This window comes from Lepus europaeus, chromosome X (assembly GCF_033115175.1).
Source record: "Lepus europaeus isolate LE1 chromosome X, mLepTim1.pri, whole genome shotgun sequence".
In the NCBI taxonomy this organism is placed as follows: domain Eukaryota; kingdom Metazoa; phylum Chordata; class Mammalia; order Lagomorpha; family Leporidae; genus Lepus; species Lepus europaeus.
The window spans coordinates 32,708,634-32,725,058 of NC_084850.1; the positions used below are offsets into that span (position 1 = coordinate 32,708,634).

Consider the following 16,425-nt stretch of genomic DNA (forward strand, 5'->3'; position numbering starts at 1 on the left):
TCGATCTCTTGATCTCTCTCTTACACTCTCCTTCTTCCTCTTTTCCTTCTTCGCCCCTTCCCTTTGGTCTGTCGGGTTTCCCACAATAAACTCTTTCCCTTAAAAGAAAAATCACATCTTTTCCTTCTTGAGCTATCTTGAGTCTCCGATTTCCTCATTTCTTTATCTGTGTTTTGCATCACATTGAGTTCCCTTAGAATCATTATTTTGAACTCTGTTTCTGGTATCTTCATGGATTTCTTTCAGTTCAGGCACTAATTCTGCTACCTTTTTTTTTTTATTCTTTTAAAGATTTATTTATTTATTTGAAAGGCAGAGTTACAGAGAGGCAGAGGCAGAGAAAGAGAGAGCGGTCTTCCACGTACCGGTTCACTCCCCAAATGGCCGCATTGGCCAGAGCTGTGCCAGTCCAAAGGCAGGAGTCAGAAGCTTCCTCTGGGTCTCCCACATGGGTGCAAGGTACCCAAGTACTTGGACCATCTTCTACTGCTTTCCCAAGTGGCAGAGAGCTGGATCAGAAGTGGAGCAGCCAGGACTCGAACCGGCGCCCATATGGGATGCCGGCTTTACCTGCTATACCATAGCGCCTGCCCCTTACTGTTTTAAAAATTCATTTAAAGGGAGCTGGCGCCGTGGCTCACTTGGTTAATCCTCCACCTTGCAGCGCCAGCATGCCATATGGGTGCCAAGTTCTAGTCCCGGTTGCTCCTCTTCCAGTCCAGCTCTCTGCTGTGACCCGGGAAAGCAGTGGAGGGTGGCCCGAGTGTTTGGGCCCCTGCACCTGCATGGGAGACCAGGAGGAAGCACCTGGATCCTGGCTTCGGATTGACACAGTGCGCCGGCCGTAGCGGCCATTTGGGGGGTGAACCAACGGAAGACCTTTCTCTTGTGTCTCTCTCTATATATCTTTGTCAATAAATTAAACAAATTTATTAAAAAAATTTATTTAAAGGCAATAATTTTCATGTATTTCATATGTATAGTCTTTTTTAAAGTATAACTTTTTAAAGATTTATTTATTAGAAAGGCAGAGAGAGAGAAATGTCTTCATCTATTGGTTCATTCCCCAAATGGTTACAGTGGCCAAAGCTGGGTCAGTCCAAAGGCAGGAGACAGGGGCTTCTTCCAGGTCTCCCATACAGGTGCAGGGGCCCAAGGACTTGGGCCACCTTCCACTGCTTTTCCCAGGCCATAGCAGAGAGCTAACATTAGAAGTGGTGCAACTGGGACTCGAATTGGCGCCCATATGGGATGCCAGGGCTGCAGGCGGTGGCTTTAACCACTACACCACAGCGCCCCCCCCCCCCCCAATAGATAGATATTCTTAAGAGCACTATCCTGCTTCTTAATGTCTCCTGTATCTCTGTGTTGGTGCCTGCATAAATGGTATAGTAGTCACTTTTTTATGGAGTAGTTTTTATTGGAAAAGAGTTTATGGTTTAGATGGAATGCAGTGTATCACTTGAATTGGTTCTAGGTGTGCCCAGAATTAAAATCTTTGAGTGATTTCTTTTTGCTACAGTCAATGTCAGTTTTGTCTATAAGTGACACAGTGGTCTAGTTTGCTATAGTTCATTGGAATAAAAGTGTGGCTTTGACATAAATGTGTGTTTTCTGGGATCTGTGTTTTCAGGCCATAAAAGTTTTGGTGTCAGCCACCATGGATCCAGGACCTTATTCTTCATGCTGAGGCAGACAAAGGTGGCTGTCCCCTTGTCCTGCTGGCAAGCCTGAGGTGATGCTGGGTCTTGTGGCACCAATTGGTGTGGCTCTAGAACTATGTGATGTGAAATGGCCCTTCCTCAGGTCCTGCTAGGGAGAATACAGCTGGTTTTATGGCTTACATCATCAACTGCCCTAGGCCCAGGACTAGGGGCTGTGAAATGAATGCTGTTCTAGTGTTACAAAGTGACTATAATTATACAGATTTTGCTCTGGCGGGTATGAGTCCAGGGAGGTAGAGTTCAGGTAAGTAGGTTCTTCCCTAGGTCCTCTGGGTAGATTACACTGGGATTGAGGAAATTAGAACTGAATGTTATAGTCTTGGTGTCTCCGGATACACTATTATCTACATATCCCACAGCTGAAGGGAATTTTTCTGAGCTCCCGCTGAGCCCAAGAGGAAACTCCTCTGGGTCATGTTGAGTGAGTGTGTGAGTGTAGTTCTGGAGCTAATGCCCCAAAACTGCCATGGTTTCTCTGCAGTTTTCTCTGATTTTGGCTCTGTTTGCTTCTGGTAGAAGTGTACAGATATTTAGTGCATGGCTTTTCACAGCTGAATCAAGCTCTTTGTGGGAGTGGGAGTTGGGGAGGGGAAGGGAGACAATGTGGCTTCCTTTCTCAGAGCCAAGCCATTGCTCAGACCCCATTTAGTCCTTAGGCTGGAGTAAAAGTCAGCGAATGACTGTGAAATTCTCTCAGCTAAAGATGTGGGTGATTGGGTATGTGGCAGTTTTTTCCTGGGTTGACTTGGCAGCTGGTACTGACGTGCCATGTGGCCTGCTGCCACAGCATTTCTGTCCTCCCTTTCTCTTGTCTCATGGAGTCTTCATTGTTTTGTCACTTCGCCACTGAAAATTTCTCCCAGTCAGAGTCCTGGAAACATGGGCATTCCTTTGTTCTTTTCATACCCCAAGGCATCTGAAATCAGCATGGCTGTATCCTATTCAGCCATCTTGGATCCACCTCATGCATATTTTTTTTACGATTTTTTTTATTGGAAAGGCGGAGAGACAGAAGCAGAGAGAAAGAGTGATCTTCCTTCCACTGGTCCACTCTCCAAATGGCTGCAATAGCCAGGGCTGGGCCAGGCCAAAGCCAAGAGCTTCTTCTGGGTCTCCCACATGACTACAGGAGCTCAAATACTTGGGCCATCCTCCATTGTTTTTACCAGGCACATTAGCAGGGAGCTGGATTGGAAATGGAGCAGCTGGGACTCAAACAATCGCCTATGTGGGATACCAGCACTGCAGGCAGAGGCTTAACTCTCTATACCACAGTTCCAGCCCCATGCATATTGTTTTATGTGACATAAATAATTATATTCTCCTAAAAGTGATGAACATTAACTTGGAACTTATGGGACTTGGCGTATTCTTAAAGCTTTGGATTAGTCAACATTTCAGGTTATTAGCATCTTTTTTATATGATTCTGTGATTTTATTTGGTGTCCTATAACATCCTTTTAAGTTGTAAAATTTGGATTTTTAATTAATATTGTTAACATGAGATACCTTATTCATTTTGGAAAGTGTTTGGTGGTTTTATAAAATGATAGCACATTCATATTTTTTGCCTTATTTTTTTAATTTAGTGTCATGATACCCTGGTACAGTTTGGTGGGTTTTTAGCATCTAACCTAAGCACAGAAGATTATATAAAACGAGTGCCTTCAATTGATGTGCTCTGTAATGAATTTCATACACCCCATGATGCGGCATTTTTCCTGTCTAGGCCAATGTATGCACACCATATTTCGGTAAGTACAACTATCTTTGCTGCCTTTCAAGAATGATTGTAAGTTATTTCTTAGCTGTCTTACTTTTAAATACATATTAATTTGACACAGATATGTTTAGCTTATGTCCCTTGGAGAGTTACTTATATCTTCTGTTGATATTCGGATGTAAGTAGTGTTCAGTGGAAATGTCCCTTCTTAAGAGCATATTTTAGGGGCCAGTGCTGTGGTGTAGCGGGTAAAGCTGCAGCCTGCAGCATATGGGCGCCAGTTTGAGGTCTGGTTGTTCCACTTCTGATCCAGCTCTCTGCCATAGCCTGGGAAAGCAGTAGAAGATGGCCCAAGTCCTTGGGCCCCTGCACCCATGTGGGAGGCCTGAAGGAAGCTCCTGGCTCCTGACTTCGGATAGGCGCAGCTCTGGCCATTGCAGCCATCTGGGGAGTGAACCAGCGTTGGGAGATCCCCCTCCCGCCTCTCTGCCTCTCTGTAACTCTGCCTTTCAAATAAATAAATACATCTTTCAAAAAAAGTATATTTTATTCAGTCTATTACTTTACTTTATGTACTCTGCCAGTTGTCCAGATTGATATCTCGTGGGCACTACGGAACCCTATTAATGTAGATGTGAATCACCAGAGAAGCATCTTCAAAACTCAGAACCTGTGTCTCAAACTTACTAAAAATTTTTTTTAAAAAAAGATATATTTAAAAATTGTAGTGAGAATGAGTCAGGGGAGAATGAGAAAGATCTTCCATCTGCTGGTTCATTCTCCAAATGGCCACAATAGTGAGATGTAGACCAGGCCAAAGCCAGGAACTTCATCCTGGTCTCCCACATGGATGGCAAGGGGGATTAAGTGCTTGGGCCATTATCCTTCACCTTCCCAGGCACATTAGCAGGAAGCTGTATTGGAAACCGATCAGCTGGAACTGGAACTGGTACTCCAATATAGGATCCTGGCATTCCAAGCTGTAGCCTGTAGCTTAACCTGCTATGCCACACCACACACCAAAATTTAACCTGCTAAAGCATCCCAAACATTTAATTCATTAACTTTAAGGGTGTTTGGAAATTCCTAGGTTTCTTTTTTTCTTTTCTTTGTTGGAAAGCAAAGAGAGAGGGAGATACTCCATCTGCTGGTTTAATTCCCAAATATATGCAACAACAGGGGCTGGGCCGGGTGAAGCCAAGATCCTGGAACTCAATATGGGTCTCCCACGTGGGTGGCAGAGGCCCAAATGCTTGAGCCTTGTGTCACCTGTGGCTCTCAGGGTGTGGAGTAGTGGGAAACTGTAGTTGGGGCAGAGCAGGGGCTGGGAGTAGAGACTCTGACATTAAATGCAGACAGCCCAAGTGCTGCGCTAACTGCTGTGCCAAACACCTACCCTGGAGTATCCTTTATTTTCAACAAGCACTAGGTAATTCTGAAACAAATGGATCTGAGAATATCTCTTGTTGACTACAAAGTACTATTTTTTCAGTAAGAATATTCCTGTCAGATAGTTGACTTGATATTAGTAATACTTCCTAGAAAGAAAGAAGCAAAGAAATAATGAAAAGAAAAAAAAAGACTCCATTACCCAATCCTATAGAAAGTCTTGCCTTCTCTGTTGTGTACTTTCTAGGGAGGGTATATTCTTGGTTTTGTTTTCTCTCCACCTGAATAAAATTGTTGGGAAAAAAAAACCCACCCAAAAGTAAACTGAGAACTTTGCAAGCATGACATCCCTGTAGTGACTTTGAATTCAAGTCAGGATATGGGAGGAGAGGGGACAGCCCTGCAAAACAGTGACTGTTAGTGTGAATTCAACTTTCCTTTCCCCTCAGAGCCATGGTTAGTAAACTCATAGTAGTTCTCATACAGTGACTGGATCCCCAGGATGTTTATTTTTCTATAGGCTTGGATTCTGGTCTTTATGCTTATTGTTGTTTTAAATTATATACTGTACAAGGCTTTTCATTATGAAGTTTGAGAAAGGTCTTGACCCTTTCTCTTAAACTGAATCCCAATTTTTGTCAGTAGCGATATAGAACTCTGTAGAAGAGCTTGTCTGCCAGAGAAGTGCAGAAAAACTTGGATTCTAAGATTTATTTTATTTATTTGAAAGTTAGAGAGGTGGAGGCAGAGAGAGAGAGAGAGACAGAGAGACAGACTTTTATCTGCTGGTTTACTCCTCAAATAACCACAATGGCCAGAAGCTGAACTGATCAGAGGCCATGAGCTTCTTCTGGATCTCCCAGTTGGGTACAGCAGCCCAAGGACTTGTGCTATCTTCCATTGCTTTCCCAGGTGCATTAACAGGGAACTGGATCAGAAGTAGAGCAGCTGGGGCTTGAACTGGTGCCCAGGTGCCCATATGGGATGCCAGTGCTACAGGCCAGGGCTTTAACTCGCTGCACCACAGTGCTGACCTCCCCCACCAAACTTAGTGTTTATATGTCAACTGCCACAGTCTCTTATCTCACCCCCCCCAAAAAAATCTTAAATATTATTTGATTTGATCATCTCTTTATTACAGCAGATGCTGTCTTATAAACTGGATAAAGGAGTGTCAGTTAAACCTTTTCCCTCTTAAATCTCTCAGTCCAGAGAATTGTATGCTGTTTTTGTATAGTTATTTCTTATTTTTGCGCCAACCCACAGATCAGTCTCAGCTATACAATAGAGGACCTGATTACTTGAAGCACTGAGGTGGGAGAATTGCTTCATTGCAGGAATTCTGACTTGCCCTGTGCTGTGATGAGAAGTAAGCACAGTGATCAATAGTAGTGAACCCTAGAAAACAGAAACACCTGGTTGGCTGAACTTTCCTAGTTTAGAAAGTAGAACCAGTCATTCATACACATAGGTATCTTTTTTCTAGCCTTTGTAAAATATTGTGTTTTTGTCTTTTAAGTGATAGCAAAAAAAAAAAAAAAAATGGCATTTCCCTCTCAGAATTGAGGAAGAAAACAAAACTATGAGGAATCTTCAAAAAGTTCTTAGAAAATACCTATTATGAAAAATCTGTGTGGATTTCATTTTTTAAAAGATTGATTTTATTTATTTTGAAAGGCAGGGTTAGAGGAAGAGACACAGAGAGAGTGGTCTTCGACCCAAATGGCTGCAATGGCCGGAGCTGGGCCAGGCCGAAGCCAGGAACCAGGAGCTTCTTCCAGGTCTTCCACATGGGTGCAGGGGCCCAAGCACTTGGGCCATCCTCTGCTGCTTTCCCAGGTGCATTAGCAGGGAGTTGGGTTGGAAGTAGAGCAGCTGGGACTCAAACTAGCACCCATATGGGATGCCAGTGCTGCAGGCAGTGGCTTAACTCACTCTGCCACAGTGTTGGCCCCAGATTTCAAAATTTTTTGTGCCAAAATAAACTTGACTTTTCAGTTCTGCCAACCTTTTGAAGTAACCTTGTGTATATAGCTAAATCAGAGATAAGTCTTTATCTATAATCTACAAGTCACTCTCTAGGAAGGGAGTTCTTCAGCAACCTGGTTGCACTGGATGGGCATTCAAGTGGCCCTGGAGATCCTTGCTTTTGCTTCTTCAGAAGCCTCTCTTGAAGAACCTTCAGTGAAGTAGTGCAAGTGCATGAGCATTAGAGGACTGCTAGGTCTCTTCCATAAAAGTGAACTGCCAATAGGCTTTCTTCAGAATAATTCAGCCAAACACTGCTCAGTTTCTTGAGGTAACAGCTTTTTAAGTAGTAATCAGAAGTATAGCAATAATGTAGATATCAGTTCTGTTCCATTCTTCTAGTTCCCTCAGTGTCCTGAAATATAGAGCTGTTATCTCTATAGCCCTCCATTTGACTGAAGATGTGAGCTTAAAGTGGAAGTTAAACTAACCTTAGGCATGGAAATTTTCATCCTAGGTAAATATGAAGTACAGCTCTTTTTTTCTAGCAGGATAGGGACTAAGGGGATGCCCAGCAATAGAAGTCATAGATTCAGAACGGGAGGACTAAGGAGATTGAAGCTATTTTATAACCCTCTTAAACCTGTAAATTTCAGTTTTCAATTATTGAAATCTATCTTGAGTTATGGGCTAGAAAGAGAGCCTTTCCCCCAGTTCATATTCTAGATCTTGCCCAAATCAGATAGCTAGGTTATCTTTTTTGTTGGGGGAGGGGGGGAGGCTAGATTATTTTATACAGATAGTTTTAGCACTATTATCTCATGTTTTCTTATACCCTTAGCAGATGTCATTCTGCTCACCTAGGTTTGTATTAGTTACCTTCAAAAAGACTCTCTTTCTAAATTGAAAAAGAAAAAATTGTTATCCCAGCTGGCGTCTTTCTCTTTCCCCCTCTCATAACTGATGTTCTTTATAGTTATGTCACTTTGTGGTCTCAGTTGCTGGCATGCTCTCTAAAATGGATGTAAGCTTTTCAGTTTCTGCTTGAGATACTGTCTGTAACAAAGAATTTGGTATTCCTTCAGTTCAGCAAGCCTGGGGGTACTGTGGTACCCAGAGCACTTAGAAGGAAAAAGAGTTGGACTGTAAGGAGCTGAGATTCTTCTTATCACATAACAGACCTGGAAGCAGACTCTAGTTTGTGGTTACATGTTTAGCATAAATTGAACAATTTAAGTGCTTCTTTTCTGTCAAAGAAGCTGGTTTTAGGACTTCTCTTGGATTCACCTTAAGGATGATGTCTAATCCAAATGGAGTTTCCTTGATGAGAGAGCTCTTTTATCCTAAGGAGACTAAGGATATGAAGCAATAGCAATGACTGTAGTTTGTATTTTCTTTTTTACATCTGGTGTACACTCTGTGATATAACATGCATTACCTACCATTGTACTAACAATTTTTTTCTCATCCAGTTAAGAATGTGGCCTTCCTCTGACTCTCTCCCAAATTAGGATATACCATTCAGCTCAAAGAAGCTGCTGCATCAGTTCTCACATTCTTTAAACTTCAATACCACAGCTATTCACAGAACATTTTATTTGGCTAAGGAGTAAGTTAGCCAGCTGTTCCTGAATTGCCTGACACTTTCCCAGTTTTAGTACTAAAATCTTGCATCCTGGGAAACCCTTAAATCTTTGCAAACCTGAACAGCTGGTCAACATACTCATTGGTCTTATAGTAACTTCTTCCTAACATTTCTTAGTGCTGATCCAGCTTCTTAATTGGCAAATTGTAACATCTGGTAGGAACTTCAAGTAATGATACTACCTTCTATCTTGGTTGGCTGTTACTCCTTCCGTTCTACCTCTTTACTAATCTTAAGACCCTCCACTTAGTTCCATTGAATATCTCAAAAGCAGGACTGGAAGCCCTACTTAAGTGTTCAATCCCTAATACTGCAGTAGGAGGGAATAGGTTGGGAGGCATGGATGGGGGGTGGGGGGTATGCATTCCCTCTTCACTTACTCAACGGGTCAGACTTAATAAGAATCTGTTGAAAAACTCCTAGTCAGTATATGGGAATAACAATTAGAACAGCTTTCAGGGATGGTTTATGTTAAAATAAATGCTACTGGTAAGAAAGTAAAATTCTTATAATAGTTTTGAGATTGGTCATCTTTTGATTCCTTAAAAAGGATTGTAGGTTTTTATACTTTGAAAATCAAAAGCTATAAATTGTGTTGTGTTTCTATGTATGTATGTGTTTTTACTTTCTTTCTTCAGTCGAAGTATGATGAACTTAAAAAATCAGAAAAGGGAAGTAAACAGCAACATAAAGTTCACAAGTACATCACATCATGTGAAATGGTGATGGCTCCTGTCCATGAAGCAGTGGTCTCCTTACATGTTTCCAAAGTCTGGGATGATATCAGCCCTCAATTCTATGCCACATTCTGGTCATTGACAATGTATGACCTTGCAGTTCCACATACCAGCTATGAACGAGAAGTCAATAAACTTAAAGTCCAGATGAAAGCAATTGATGACAATCAGGAAATGGTAGGTTTTTGTTCTCATTGCTCAAGTACAATAACTTTGTGATGTTAATTTATTAATACCCATACTTTGAAATTGTTTAGGTTCAGGCTCCTTAAGGCTGTGATCTTGATGTTGTATACAATGTTTTCTTAAGTGAGTTTAATGGTATAACCTCAGTGGGTGGAGCAGAGAGTGATGAATGGGTTGAAGTTAGAAGTCTTTCTATAAAAGGCTATGCTAGTAAGACAAACAGATCTGTATGACTTGAATTGCAAGAGTGGTGGTAGTTGAACTCTTTAGGAGAAGACTTTATTGAGTCTTGAGCTGGGCAGGCCTTTATGGTCAATTAGGTTTGGAAATACAGATGCAAATAAGGCACTCTAGGGGTCCAGCAGAGTCAGGAAACAGTCTAGACTTTTAGACTACATTCATTTTAGTGATCTTGTTTAATGACAAATTTGAATAGTTAGGATGGGGCTATATTATGTAGGATATTTAAAGTCAGGTGGAAAAGTTGACTGGATAAAATTGAGAGCTATTTTAGAATCCTGAATAGGGAAGTAATAATGATAAAGAATAGTACTTTAAAAAGATAACTCATGACAGTGGTGTGAAGGATGCTTTTTTAAAATAATGTATTATTTTAAAGAATATTTATATATTTGAAAGTCAGAAGAAGAGGGAGAGACAGTGATCTCCCATATGCTGGTTTACTCCTCAAATGCCCACAGTAGCTGAGGCTGGGCCAGGCCAAAGCCAGGAGCTGGGAACTCCATCTGGTTTTACCACATGGATGACAGGGATCCAAGTACCTTAGCCATCACCTGCTGCCTCCCAGGATATGCCTTAGCAGGAAGCTGGATTGGGATCGGGTGCAATATTTGAACCCAGGCACTATGATATGGGATGTAGATGTCCAAGTAACATCTTAACTGTTATGCCAAGCACTTGGCCCTGAAAGATGCTTTTGATGAGGGAGGAGACAAGTAGTAGGCTAGGTAGGTGATTTTTTTAGGGGAAATTCATCATGAGGTTATGAGGGTATAGACTGCAGTGGAGGTAGTAGTTATGCACAAGACTTGTCAACAAATAGAATATAAGAGTGAAGGAGAAGAGTCAAAGATGGCTTTATCTCTAAGACTAATATTACTTACTATTGGGAAGGTAATCTGTTTTGATATTTTTATGAAAACTGTGGCACTATTTTTGATGTATAGGATGGATATGAAAGCACATCCAAATGGACTGATTATACATCCAGGTTGAAATAATTATAAAGCATCAGCATTTATCTCTTTAAATTTTTTAATGAAAATAAGGGAGGTAATGTGTATATCCAACTTATACTTTGTAGCCTCCAAATAAAAAGAAAAAGGAGAAAGAGCGCTGTACTGCCCTTCAGGACAAGCTTCTTGAAGAAGAAAAGAAACAGATGGAACATGTACAGAGAGTTCTGCAGAGACTGAAATTGGAAAAGGACAACTGGCTTTTAGCAAGTAAGTTGTTGGAATTATTACATTCTGCTGCTGTTAAGTTCAAAAAGCAAACCTTTATCACTTTGGAGACGTTGAAGTATATTATAATGATTATATTTCAACTCAGTGTTCACTATTCTGCTTTTTGGTTATTCATTGATGCAGAATCAACTTCACGTGGTCATGGAAGGAACTGATATTAGCTTGCTGGTGAATTTAATTAACTTACAATATTGGCAGCATACCATTCACATTTTCTGTGTAAAGTCATATTCTGGGGAAATCATAGATAGAAAAATGACCACAGAGTAAAAGATATTCTTATCCTAGGCATAGCAATTTGGTTACAAACCATAAATAATTTGTGGTTTTATGGCATTCTCTACACTAAAGTTAATATGTTGTCATGTTTAGTGGCCTTCAGGCACTTGAGGAAGAAGTTTACCACTTAATATATTCTTCTCTTATTTTTAGAATCTACCAAAAATGAGACCATCACAAAATTTCTACAGCTGTGTATATTTCCCCGATGTATTTTTTCAGCAATTGATGCTGTTTACTGTGCTCGTTTTGTTGAATTGGTACATCAACAGAAAACTCCAAATTTTTCCACACTTCTTTGCTATGATCGAGTAAGTTCTTTTTATTGCAACCTTTAAAAAAAAGTCTCACACAAACATAGCTAAACATTATAATCTATAGACATATTATTGTGTGTGTGGTTAAAAGCATGATTTAGAAAGCCAAGTGCCTGAACTTGAATCCTAACTTTTCTGCTTTCTAGCTATGTGATCTTTGGCAAGTTATATAACCTATCTGTGCATCAGTATTCTTATCTGTATAGCAGGATTTACAGTATTTGCTTCATAAGATTGTGAGGATAAAATGAGTCATTACACATGAAAAGCACTTTGGGTATTACCTGATATGTAGTAAGCACTTAAGATTAAGCTGTTAACTAAACATTTGAGTTTACATGTTGTTTGATAGTAGGTAGAGCTCTTTTTTAACCTTCATTCCTGAAAACAACAATAATAGCACACATTCATAAAAGCAGGGAAGCTTTTCAGGATGGTCATATTCACAGAATTGTACATCTTTCTCTTGTCAAATTACTGTGCATCTTGTGGTTTAAAATTGTAATATGTGTTATAACATGTCAGCTGCCTATTTCTAATTTCTATCAGTTTTGCCTCTGCTTACTGTTCCCTAACTCCAGTAATACGTATGGCTGACTCTTTAAGAAGCTATTATATAATAATAATAATAATAATAATAATAATAGTTTTTCTCTTCTGTCATTGTGAAATCTGTTTTCTTATATAAAAGGTTTTTTTTTTTTTAAATTGCTTTACAAATGTAGTGTTTCTGCACAAAGGTCAAAATTTCCATAGGACTCTGCAAGTGTGAATATAATGGGGAAAGCACATTTTGATTAAACTTACCTGATATGACTCACTATAAGAAGATCTTTTAATATTGTCAATTAATTTTGACTTCGACTTGCTTTTATTTTTCAAACTTCTTTTCCCTTAGGTTTTCTCTGATATAATTTACACAGTTGCAAGCTGTACTGAAAATGAAGCTAGTCGATACGGGAGATTTCTTTGCTGCATGTTAGAGACCGTGACCAGGTGGCATAGCGATAGAGCCACATATGAAAAGGTATGACTTTCTATATGAAATTGTATGACTAGTTAATTCCCTTACCTTTTATCCATGTATATAATGACCACTTCCAGTAATCTCTAGATGGTTGAGTTTTAAAAGAGTAGCCAAGTTTAAGATTCAGTTGTAAAACAGTATTTTAAAAACATAATTACTCATTAGTGAGAAGTGCTATACAGTTTTATCTTATAATGTATTCCAAATTAAAAACAGTGAACAAGCTGAACCTGTCTGTGCAAACTACCTGTCACCCAAATACACGTTTTTACATGTAATCATTTATCTAGTCTACTTTCAGTTTCTACTGTTTTGTGAGACATAGTTTTTCTTCAGAAGCCAATTTTTCCCCTTAGGAATGTGGAAACTATCCTGGATTCCTTACCATATTACGGGCAACTGGATTTGATGGTGGAAATAAAGCTGATCAATTAGACTATGAAAATTTTCGACATGTGGTACACAAATGGCATTACAAACTAACCAAGGTAAGCAAAAATGGATTTTCAAAGGGGAATTTTTTCTCTTCATACTTGTACTGTTTTAACAATGGATCATAAAACGTTTGTTGCAGGCATCAGTACATTGCCTTGAAACAGGAGAATATACTCACATCAGGAATATCTTGATTGTACTCACAAAAATACTTCCTTGGTACCCAAAAGTTCTGAATCTGGGTCAGGCTTTGGAGAGAAGAGTGCACAAAATCTGCCAAGAAGAAAAAGAGAAGAGGCCAGATCTATATGCATTGGCTATGGGGTAACAAAATTATACTTTAATGTGATTTATGAGATTAGATGACAGAAGGATTCTGAAGACTTGAAAATGTTTTACAGTGTTGAAGTTTATCTTCTGCCTTATTTCAGGAGATTATGGGAGATTATGCGATCATGTTCCCACAGGCTGGTGAGAGTTGTTGCTTCTGATTGTCAACCTCCGGTCTATACTGGATGATAGTTTCAAAAGTCATATATAATCTATCTTGATTGGCAAGAAATATAATTTTGTCATTATAGAATTATCAGATCTTAAAGAACAAAAAGAAGTAGAGTTGTCTTAGTTTAGGATCAGCTTACATTGAATTTTTTTTTTATTTGTAAGGAAGTTTTCCAGGGTTTGCTTTAAAGATCTTCAAGAAGTTACTGAAAATATTTATTTATTCTCTGGAACCAAGTAGTAGAGTGAATAAAGTACTGATTTTGTTCTTTTGAACCCCATGTTAGTGCTTTTTGATTTGTGTTTGTATATTTAAACACTTTGTGCGACTTTCAGCTACTCTGGGCAGTTGAAAAGTAGAAAGTCATACATGATACCTGAAAATGAGTTTCATCACAAAGACCCACCTCCGAGGAATGCTGTCGCCAGTGTACAAAATGGGCCTGGTGGTGGGCCTTCTTCATCATCGATAGGAAGTGCATCTAAATCGGATGAAAGCAGTACTGAGGAGACTGGTATGCTTATTTGCAGAAACTTAAAAGTAATGCATTTTGTTTCAACACAGTGAAATGTTTTGTATCACATGACAAATACAGTGCTTGTTTGGTATTACTCTTTTTTTTTTTAAATTCCCTAGCTAGGAGTTTTAATAATAACTGTTAAGAAGTAATCAGCCTCTTGTTTGTTTCTAATTATTCTCTAATAATATTGCTGTGAAAATGTTTATTTAATTTTCAAGTCTTGTTAAATAAAACCTTACTTTTATTTCAGATAAATCAAGGGAGAGATCTCAGTGTGGTGTGAAAGCTGTTAATAAAGCTTCTAGTGCCACTCCAAAAGGGAATTCAAGCAATGGAAATAGTAGCTCTAACAGGTAGGGACACTGGGCCCTATGTCAAAATTCTGTTGGACTTTGAAATTTTGCAGGAACCACTGTTTTGATGATGTACTTAATATCCTAATTCTGTTTTATGTAATAAGTTTGTTTGCCTTGCTGGGATATGCAGGGGAGTATTAATAGTGAAGTTAAAAATTATTTTAATACAGAGTGATTTCTGTGGATGGTCTGAATAAGGCTAGTATATGTCAGAAAAGCCTACAGTAATTCAGTAATCCATCCAGCTAAGTAATCCACTTATTGATAGTAGTACTCCATTTTGGTTTGTGGGATATAGTTGTGTTTTTTTTTTTTTTAATTTTTTGACAGAGTGGACAGTGAGAGAGACAGAGAGAAAGGTCTTTGCCATTGGTTCACCCTCCAATGGCCACCGCGGCTGGCGTGCTGTGGCTGGCGCACCGTGCTGATCCGATGGCAGGAGCCAGGTGCTTCTCCTGGTCTCCCATGGGGTGCAGGGCCCAAGTACTTGAGCCATCCTCCACTGCACTCCCTGGCCACAGCAGAGAGCTGGCCTGGAAGAAGGGCAGCCGGGACAGAACCGGCACCCCGACCGGGACTAGAACCTGGTGTGCCGGCGCCGCAAGGCGGAGGATTAGCCTAGTGAGCCGCGGCGCTGGCCTGGGATATAGTTTTGATTGTTGTCTTGTTATCCTCAAAAAAGAACCTGACATTATTTTAGTCATCCTTTTTCATCTATTAATGAATTTGTTTATTATTGATTTTAAAAATATTTTAGTTATTTATTTGAGAGAGAGAGTTGCAGACAGAGGGAAAGACAGAGAGAAAGGCCTTCCATCTGCTGGTTCACTCCCCAAGTGGCTGCGATGGCCAGAGCTGGGCTGATCCAAAGCCACGAGCCAGGAGCTTCCTTTGGGTCTCCCACAAGGTTGCAGGGGCCCAAGCACTTGGGCCATCTTCTGCTGCTTTCTCAGGCTATAGCAGAGAGCTGGATCGGAAGAGGAGCAGCCAGAATATGAGCCTGCATCCATATGGGAGGCCAGCAGCGCAGATGGAGGCAGCCCACTATTACAGCGCCAGCCCCTATTATTATTTTATGGATAAAGAAGTACTTCCTTTTTACTTGTCTTAAAGTTGTCCTTTAGTTTTCAAAGGGCTTTTCTTAATTCCAGAGTTTTTGAAGCTGATGACAAACTTTATGATTTTAAACAAGGTATGTATTTTATGATTTTTTGTATTTTAAAATCCTGTGTTTTTATCCTTAAGCAGCAAAGCTATCAAAGAAAATGACAAAGAGAAAGGGAAAGAGAAAGAAAAAGAGAAAAAAGAAAAGACTCCAGCTACTACTCCAGAGGCCAGGGTACTTGGTAAAGATGGTAAAGAAAAACCAAAGGAAGAACGGCCAAATAAAGAAGAAAAAGCGAGAGAGACCAAGGAAAGAACACCTAAGTCTGACAAAGAGAAAGAAAAATTCAAGAAGGAAGAAAAAGCTAAAGATGAGAAGTTTAAGACCGCTGTCCCCATCGTAGAAGCAAAATCATCTCAAGAGAGAGAAAGAGAGAAGGAGCCATCCAGAGAAAGAGATATAGCAAAGGAAGTGAAATCAAAGGAAAATGTTAAAGGAGGAGAAAAAACGCCAGTTTCTGGGTCGTTGAAGTCACCTGTTCCCAGATCAGATCTTGCAGAGCCTGAAAGGGGCAAGTGTACTTTTCTTTATATTTGTTTACTTTTTGTTATTTTAGCATATACTTGGTTGTTGTCTCCTTGTTTTGGTAAGCAATCTAGGGATTTTGCTAGGATAACTAACACTTGATGATCTTGAAAGTTCATAATTTTTAAATAAGTGTTTGGAAAAACTGGAGATAGACTTTATTCTGTTTCTTTTTGTCCTAACAGAACAAAAACGCCGCAAAATTGATACTCACCCTTCTCCATCACATTCCTCCGCAGTAAAGGTTAGTATAGCCTGAGGAAGGCAGCGTCCGTATTAGGCTCACCTGTTTGGAATACCAGTGTCCTGACTTCCTTCAAGTCTTGTGCCAAGTATTCACTGGAGCCACTGGAGGTTTTATATTGCATTAGAAAATGAATTTTTCTATATCGGTGGACTGATTTTTTCCCATTGATAATTTTTGTTATAAAAATGTTAAA

General features: G+C 39.8%; 1 protein-coding gene across 11 annotated transcripts in view; it reads left to right on the forward strand.

Moving 5' to 3' along the window:
- THOC2 (THO complex subunit 2) overlaps positions 1-16,425 on the forward strand; it is a 126,224-nt gene that overhangs the window by 91,429 nt on the left and 18,370 nt on the right. For 6 of the 11 annotated variants that reach the window (XM_062184254.1, XM_062184255.1, XM_062184257.1 and 3 more), the window contains 12 exons: positions 3,314-3,478; positions 6,514-6,675; positions 9,088-9,363; positions 10,697-10,838; positions 11,292-11,449; positions 12,354-12,482; positions 12,839-12,970; positions 13,057-13,241; positions 13,755-13,933; positions 14,190-14,292; positions 15,541-15,971; positions 16,171-16,229. In XM_062184254.1, the coding sequence (XP_062040238.1) occupies positions 3,314-3,478; positions 6,514-6,675; positions 9,088-9,363; positions 10,697-10,838; positions 11,292-11,449; positions 12,354-12,482; positions 12,839-12,970; positions 13,057-13,241; positions 13,755-13,933; positions 14,190-14,292; positions 15,541-15,971; positions 16,171-16,229 (2,121 nt within the window). The remainder of the gene's footprint in view (positions 1-3,313; positions 3,479-6,513; positions 6,676-9,087; positions 9,364-10,696; positions 10,839-11,291; positions 11,450-12,353; positions 12,483-12,838; positions 12,971-13,056; positions 13,242-13,754; positions 13,934-14,189; positions 14,293-15,540; positions 15,972-16,170; positions 16,230-16,425) is intronic. The other 5 variants (XM_062184261.1, XM_062184264.1, XM_062184263.1 and 2 more) reach the window with 3 other exon arrangements.